At 44.1% G+C, this 7,743-nt stretch overlaps 1 protein-coding gene across 1 annotated transcript; it reads left to right on the top strand.

The window, feature by feature from the left end:
- The first annotated feature begins 222 nt into the window (after positions 1-222).
- LOC147904361 (fasciclin-like arabinogalactan protein 2) lies at positions 223-1,828 on the top strand. Its single transcript, XM_087394110.1, has one exon. The coding sequence runs from the start codon at positions 337-339 to the stop codon at positions 1,615-1,617; it is 1,281 nt and encodes a 426-aa protein (XP_087250236.1). The 5' UTR covers positions 223-336; the 3' UTR covers positions 1,618-1,828.
- The last annotated feature ends 5,915 nt before the right edge of the window (positions 1,829-7,743 follow it).

Raw genomic sequence — 7,743 nt, 5'->3', positions numbered from 1 at the left:
AGGGGGGTGGTTTGCGAATAACCTCTCCTACTCCAGAACAGGGCAACCAAGAATTTTTGCCACATGGAATTTTGCCGACCAGTTGGAGTTGGTTTGCAAAACCACTCCCCTGCGTGTGAATAGGCTCTACCGCCTGCCCACGCAAAGACTGAATATATTGATGTGTTAAGAAAGGTGAACATAGGAAACTTCGTCTAAACTAGAATAAGAGCGCAATATATTGGTGTGTTATAATAACTGTGGGAGACATTTTTGGATCTTCATCTTCATCTTCGTCTTCATCTTGATCTGGTTCTGGAGTTGCTGCTTCTGCTCCTTGTTTGTTACAACAACACCATGAAGCTCCTCGTGCTCTTGCAGCTCTGCTGCTTACTGAGCAGCTTCTTCATCATCTCGCCATGCCTGGCCTCTGCGACGAACATCACCCACATTCTAGCCTCGCATCCGAGCTGCTCCTCCTTCAGCGCAGCCTGCGCCAAGTATGGTGTGGATAAGCAGATCGACTCACGCACCACCCTCACCGTTCTCTGCCCGCCCAACTCCGCCCTCGATGCCCTCTCCTCCTCCCTCTCCGCCCAGTCCATCTACGACATCCTTTGCTTCCATGTCCTCCTCGACTACTTCGACCTCGCCAAGCTCAAAACCATCGCCAACGGCACCACCACCTCCACCACCCTCTTCCAAACCACCGGCCTCGCCACCGGCAACCAAGGCTCCGTCAATATCACCGATATCGCTGGCTCCGCTCACGTCGGCCTCACTCTGCGTGGCTCCCCCTTGACTGCAGTCATCCAAGGCCAGCTCTACGATAATCCTTACAACATCTGTGTCATGACCGTCAGTCAGCTCTTGCTTCCTCCTGGTATCGGAGCTCCTGAGCCTTCGCCAGCTCCCGTCAACCTCACCTTGATCATCTCTCAATCTAAGAAGTATACCATGTTTCTCAAGTATCTACAGAGCACAGGCGTGGACGTCGTTCTGCAGAAGCATGATACTCCTCCTGGCCTCACTCTCTTCTGCCCAGACGATGCCGCATTCGGTAGCCTTCCCAAAGGTTTCCTCGCAAATCTCTCCAACGTCCAGCTCGTATCTCTGCTCGAGTTCCATGCCATGGCAGGCTACTATCCATCTCAGGAGCTCGCTACTCTTTCCGGGACTCAGACCACTTTGGCATCTGGCTCTGGAGGAGGCACCTTCCAGTATAGCTCCATCTTTCGCAACAAAGCGGGAAGCCTCTTCATCGACACAGGATACAACAAAGTTCCAGTTGGTGCAACGCTCTACGCTACTGATCCAGTGGCTGTCTATGGCATCTCGACTGTTCTCATCCCTACTGACATCGCTGGCCTTGCTCCTTCCTCTGCTCCGAGCCCCGCCCCAGCTTCTTCTCCCACCCCCGTTCCTTCTGTTTCCCCGGTACCGTCTTCTTCCCCATCTCCTTCTCCATCTGCCTCTGTTCCCAACGCTTCTCCCCCCGCTCCTCCATCGGAAACCCCGAATTCTTCTTCCAGCGCTCAATCCCCTGAAAGCCACTCGTCTAATGCTCCTCCCATCTACACTGCTCTCGGAGTGGCTATAGCTGCTCTTCAGCTCGCAGCTGCTATGTTGTGTGTCTGAGTTTTGGCGACTTCTTCAGGTTTCTGTTGGAAATGCGAAGGCACCTGACTTGGTGTCATGATTTTCGCGGGCGATTTATTCATTCTTTCTTAGACGGAAGTTGCTTTGGTTTGCAGGAGTAGGAGTTACATTTTAGTTTTCGGTTATCTCCTTGTATGCTGTGGACCGGTTTTATTACGTTTTGTAAACTGGACACATTGCTTTTTGTTACTGACAGCAACTTTGGTTGGTGCAACGGAAGCATCCAACATTCTCTTGTTGATCAGATTGAGTTTTAAGTTGTTAACAGTTGTAGAGACATGGCGTACTGTAACTGTTACAAGCTTGAATATATTAGTCTGGTTCGCACTTGTGATCTTTATCGAGTCGAGGGGTTATGGCTTCGTTATGTTCTTGTAGGTGACGGAAAGTCTTTTCTTCTTTATTTTCCTTATGCCGTCACTGCTTTCTGCAAGTTCTTGGTAAGAACAAACATCGGTTCTTGTAAAGAAAGAGTAACAGACCTTGGATTAATTCAAGAAAGTTTATGTTATTACCTTCTCTGTAGAAGCACAATAGAAATTCGGTAATGCGCTTGTTCTCTCCAGAGATTCCATAGACATAATATAAATTGTGTCCGCGTCAGTTTAGTACATGCGACTGCGAGTGGTGAGTAGGCTACTAGCCCGTTTTGAAATCCAGCTCGACATTAACTGTTGCTTGGTTCCACTATGGAAACCAGCTTATAACTAGCCTCAATCGTTTGCCCCCGATCTTCTCCAGAGCTTGGGTTTCGTGATGAGTGATTATGAGATGGCAGTCTCCACGCCACAGCATACACACAAAACTCTGCGTACCAGCTTACAAGCCGTTTGGTTGTCATGAACACCGGGGGAATTGTTTGCTTTTTCCGATTGGCAAGGAAACCTATGCCATACTGTTTGCACAGAAGATGTAATGGGGAGCATGAAACACATCACTTGAAGCTGTAGTGGTACGTAGCTTGTGGAGTTATTGCTATTCTTGGTGCAAGGATGGGCATTGGGAACGTTGTAAATGGTGTCCACCAGCTGGGAGCTGGGATGCACTTGGCGACGAGCCTGCTAGCTGTGTGCATGGCAGGAGTCAGGGACACAGGATGTCAGCCTTTCAGAATGCGTACTGCAATTTTATAGATGCATTCTGCATCAACTTTGTAACTCAGTGCAAATCTGCGAGGCTTGCCAGAACGCAGTAGTTAACGAGGCAAATTGCGATGGCGTCGCAGGTCCGCCGCTCCAGATTTTTTTGAACAGAAATCTTCTCGCTTATAATCCCCAGTTGCGCCGATTTAGTCTTTTTGTCTCACCAGATGCGCGAGGATTTCACGGGCCACGACGATTGACTTATATTGTGCGAGTTGGGATCTACAGGGATCATGTGCTAATGTTTTAACCCACAAATCCATAGGGTCGGTCCGCAGGGCTGTCTGTTGTGCCCGAGCATCATCGATGATGCTGTACCAGACAGTCATCATTTCAAGCGTTCATTGTCCAGTACCTCCCACAGGAACCGCCACAGGGTCTCTTTTCTTGTGGTCACTGATGACAAGAGATGTGTACTTTAAACCGTGTGCTGTGTAAAAGTGAATATAGCCCCTGTCCTTGGCGCATTCTCCATCCCCATGTTCCAACACATTAGGATTCGGACAATGGCTCGTGAGTTGCAACCCTCGAAGGCAATAGGTTTGTGTGCATATCTTCTCTCTGCTTTCATACATGGAATTTTGCAAGATTACATGCGTAATGCATTGTATGCATATGTGTTAGATTGTAACACAATCAATCTTGGTTTATGAGATAAATAAATAGAATTCATGAATTTGTTTGAAGTAAACATGTTTGAGTATAAATAAATGGAATTTATGAATTTGTTTGAGTATAAATGTATATGTGCATGCTTTAATAAACACGACAAAGAAGATTTACTTAAAAATACAGCATACCTAACAAAATATACGTCCTATACAAGAGTATTACAAAATCTTACAAATTCATACATTTAGATATAGAGTGTCTATGTCAGCTCCCTTAAGAAAACAGACTATGTCTATGTCCCACTCCATGCACCACCACATGCGTACGGCGTCGACTTATGCAAGGCAAAAGAATCATTTAAGAATTATAATTTTTAAACCAAAGAAAATTTAGAAATGTGTCTTTATAATACTCAACACATTAATTAAAATGCTTATGTTGGCGCACAGGAGTGTGTATGTGGTTCATAAATGCATATGCAAAGTCTCCATTCGTCCCTTGGTAAAATACATTTGTTCCCATCGGCTCCAGGTACCCAATGAAGCGCACATAGATGGTTTGGGGACCATTATTCCCAGCAAGATGTTGAGAACTCATGGCAAAATATTCAAAATTGAGAGGTTCCATCACCTTACATATGAGAGATCAAATGGCAAGCCATGATTTAGATGATTATCATGCCTTTTTGCACCATCTAGTAAAATATCATGTTGCAAAATATGAGTTTGTGTTAAATTTGTCGCATTGGTTGGATTTGTGGGTTGTAAGATTGAATCATTGGGAAGGGATGTTTTTGTAGTAACAATGAAACATGGGTGTTGTTCCAAGAGTGAATAGAGTTAAAAATCTAAGCATTTACACATGCATGTAGACTAATCCATTCAAAGAGTCCTTGATTGTCATTTGTTGATACTAATGATGACTTGAAACATACCCTCTCCGCATATTTGACCTTTTAGCATTGAGAAAGCATATGGAATTTTGAATAAATTATTATTTTTTGATACTCAAACAAGGGATTTAAAAATCTTTTATTATTATGTATCGTTTACTTTTTTTGACTCGCTCGTTTTTTGTTACTCGCTTTTTGGTAATCCTCTATTGTTGCCATGCCACTTCAAGAGGCTGGGGATTCTCTTATGCCTTTGGGGTGGTGGAAGGCAAAGCAGTTGTGTGGTGGGTCCTAGGTTCCCAAATATAGGCATTATCTTTGTAGTAGCCTTTTAGGGATCCACCTTGGGTGATTTCTTTGCTTCTTGGACTTCGTTGCATGTCTTTCTCTTTGGGGTTTCCTCTATCTGGAAGCTTGAACCAGGTTGGCGTGGGAAGTAAGGACGAGAGAAAAATTGCATGTTGAATCCCTCTTTCTAGGTTTCAAATAGTGTTGGTTGGAGAATACCCTTTGGGACCCACTAGTGTCCTTCCTACCGATTGTGCTAGGGTGAGTCGAAGAGGGAGAGAACAGTGGTGGCTTTTCTTTCTTTCAGGAGCCTAAAAGGTTGTGGTGGTGATTTCCTTAAAGGATGAAATCACCATCATGGTATAGGATTTCCCATTTGGAGTAATGGTTGTGGTGTTGGTGGAGGACAAAACCTCAACCTTGCTAGGTGGGTTTCTAGTTTTCTAGTAGATCAGGGTGGATGTTGTGTTGTACTTGTATGCTAGGGAGATCTTCAACTCCATGACCTTTGTCGCTACTCGTTGACACACACATTTTGTGCTACTTGAGTCCATGTTGATGCAGAGCTAGCAAGCCGTTGTTGAAATCTCTCTTAATAGTCCCTCACTAGTAGATGTTTTTGTGCCTTAGGAAGGCATTGTTTTTCAATAACAGGGTTAGGGTATTCACCCTGGCCCTTATTAAGGGTTGGGGTTTTCTTGTAGCTTGGAACCTCCCTTGTATTGTGCCTAATCTTAAGTGGTGGGTTGGTTGGATTTTGAACCGATAGGGTATGTCTTGAAGATGATGAAGTGGATAATGTAGTTGTGTCCTCATCCGTCTCACTCTGAATAATTACTCTATCTTATCCTCTCTCTACTTTAATCACACTCGTACAGTTTGTATCTCTGGGTTAAGAGCTGTACCTATTTTATCCCTCTTGGCCTGCTTATGAAATTCCTTTCTTAGATCTCTAGCCTAGGCCCTAGTTCTAATATTTAAGAACACACAAAAGAAACTTGGTTCCTCTTGTTACTCAGAATTAATGCTAATCTTAGTATTTGTGGTCATTCTAGAGGTCCTATGCATTGGATAATTCTTGTAAAGATGGTCTACTCTATAGAGCGAGAGAACAATGGAGCACCATATTAGTGGTGGTGGTTGTGGATAGGGGTCAATCATCATTATAAGGGCAGTCCCTTAGAAAGTGAGGTCCTTGGCATTTAAAACAAGCCACCGGTTGATTGACTGTCATCTTATACAGACACTCACTGGCTCAGTTTGGACCTTGACATGTATAGCACTTTAGTCTAGGTGGTCTGTGTGTCAAGGTCTTCATGTCTCAGGCTTTTTGAGAGTGGTGAGAGCCATTCAAATGGTACATCGGTATATACTGTTCATTCTACATAATGTAGTGACTTACATATGAAGACTAGTAGGAAGGACTGTCCTACGAGAAATCACCAGCTGAAAGGGCATGGTTTGGTTCCTCTCACTCACTCAGTGGCTACTCAATTATTATCTGGTTCATACGAGTAATCGAAGCTGGTGGAGATTGAGGACCCAAGATGGGTGGAGGCAATGGGAGGTTTTGAGCCCTATATTACCCTTGATTGGTAAGAGGGACTCCTTGAATGGTAACTATCCTTGATTGGATGATTTGGTTTTATAGGCAAGGTCAAGGGTGGCCTTTATTGGTACATTGGCTGGGAGACAACCTTAGGGTAGAGACACTTGAATGGATCATGGTTTCCCCATCGAGCGCACTAGCAAAAATAGGAATACTCTACGTGCTTCTTGGTACAAATGTTGTGGGAGGGCCCCTCACGCACTCTGATCTCCCAAGCAAATGGATTTATCATATCATGGTCAGACTGGCCCCATATCCCCTTAATGTTGGAGATCGATTCCCTAAGACATCAGGCTATAATTGAAGGTGTGGGGGAATGAGGTCTGCTGACTGAGAGCTAGAGTTAGGGGCCATAGAGGTCCCAAGATTTGAGTTTTCATCCATTTCTCCATCGAATCTCATTGAGTTCTCCAATCTCAAGGTGTCATTGTGTGCAAGACCGTGCATCTAGTGTGAGCTTATAGTTGAATTTTTCAATTGAACTGATGGTAAGGTGGGCACTTGATCAAATACAACGTTATTGGAAGCACTGTCCTTTGGCTTTGTTTTAGCTCCTTATATTCTCCCAGACCTCAATTGTATGAAGGTGGGTCAAGGTAAGTGGACCCTTAGTTGGCCAGCCTAGTCAAGTCAATAGATCCCTCTGCCAGTCAACTGGCTAACCCGACATGCTATGTGCATGAAATGAACACAAGAAAAATCCCTAAAAAAGCCATCAAACTAATATCGCTGAGTAAGCTGGGAATCTAGACCACTTCTAAGAATGGGCCAGGGTCACTCAAAAGTCTACTTGAGCCTCCAAACTGCCAGAATTAGCAACCCTCTACAATAATCATAACACAGCATATACTACAATATAACACAATGCACGCGGGGTTGATAACCTAGTGACCATGCTTCTATCTGTGAAGCTATGAGTGCTTGACCATTGGAATGACTTTTGCATGTGTGAATGGCTTGCATCTTGAGTTCTTCACCAAGTTAAACTGCCTGAAGTTCTTCCAGTGTTAGAATTTGCCTTTAGATGGTAATACTCTGGGCTAGATTCTCATATCTCTCTCCTAGTCCAGTTAGGATGACTTGCACCATTTCTGCTGGATTCATGGTCTCTCTTGCTGTTGCTGCGAGTTGATTGTTGTAATCCTTTATCCTGAGTACGTAAGCATGATCAGTTTCACTACTGTTGTGGAAACTTTGGTTGATTTGGTTTCTCAGTATGAGAATCTTAGGAGTGTTCTTCGACTCGTAGAGAGTTGCGAACATATCGATCAAATGATATGTAACCCACCCCTGTGTCACTTTTTTAAAGGATAATTCAGTTATTCTGAGTGGTTGGTGGAGATCCAGAGCATGCAAGATCACTTAATGATCAAATTCAAATCACAAAGTTTTGTTAACCATTCACTAATTAATCTGACATGTGTTGGGTTATTAACTCAACATGCGTTGGGTTATTAATGCAATGTGCATTGCATTGCTAACTCTTTGTATAATGGCTTGCTAGCACACCATCTATTGGGATATTATCCTGGTGTGTGCTTGGTTAGAGTTGACTCCTCTTT

The sequence above is a fragment of the Dipteris shenzhenensis genome, chromosome 2 (assembly GCF_047967505.1).
Source record: "Dipteris shenzhenensis isolate YYH24624 ecotype China chromosome 2, Dip_SZ_1.0, whole genome shotgun sequence".
In the NCBI taxonomy this organism is placed as follows: domain Eukaryota; kingdom Viridiplantae; phylum Streptophyta; class Polypodiopsida; order Gleicheniales; family Dipteridaceae; genus Dipteris; species Dipteris shenzhenensis.
Note: the sequence above shows the minus strand (reverse complement) of the source record. Positions and strands in the feature narration are given on the sequence as shown.

Coding starts and splice junctions, on each gene's coding strand:
- LOC147904361 (XM_087394110.1), top strand. CDS start 337: ATGAAGCTCCTCGTGCTCTTGCAGCTCTGCTGCTTACTGAGCAGCTTC.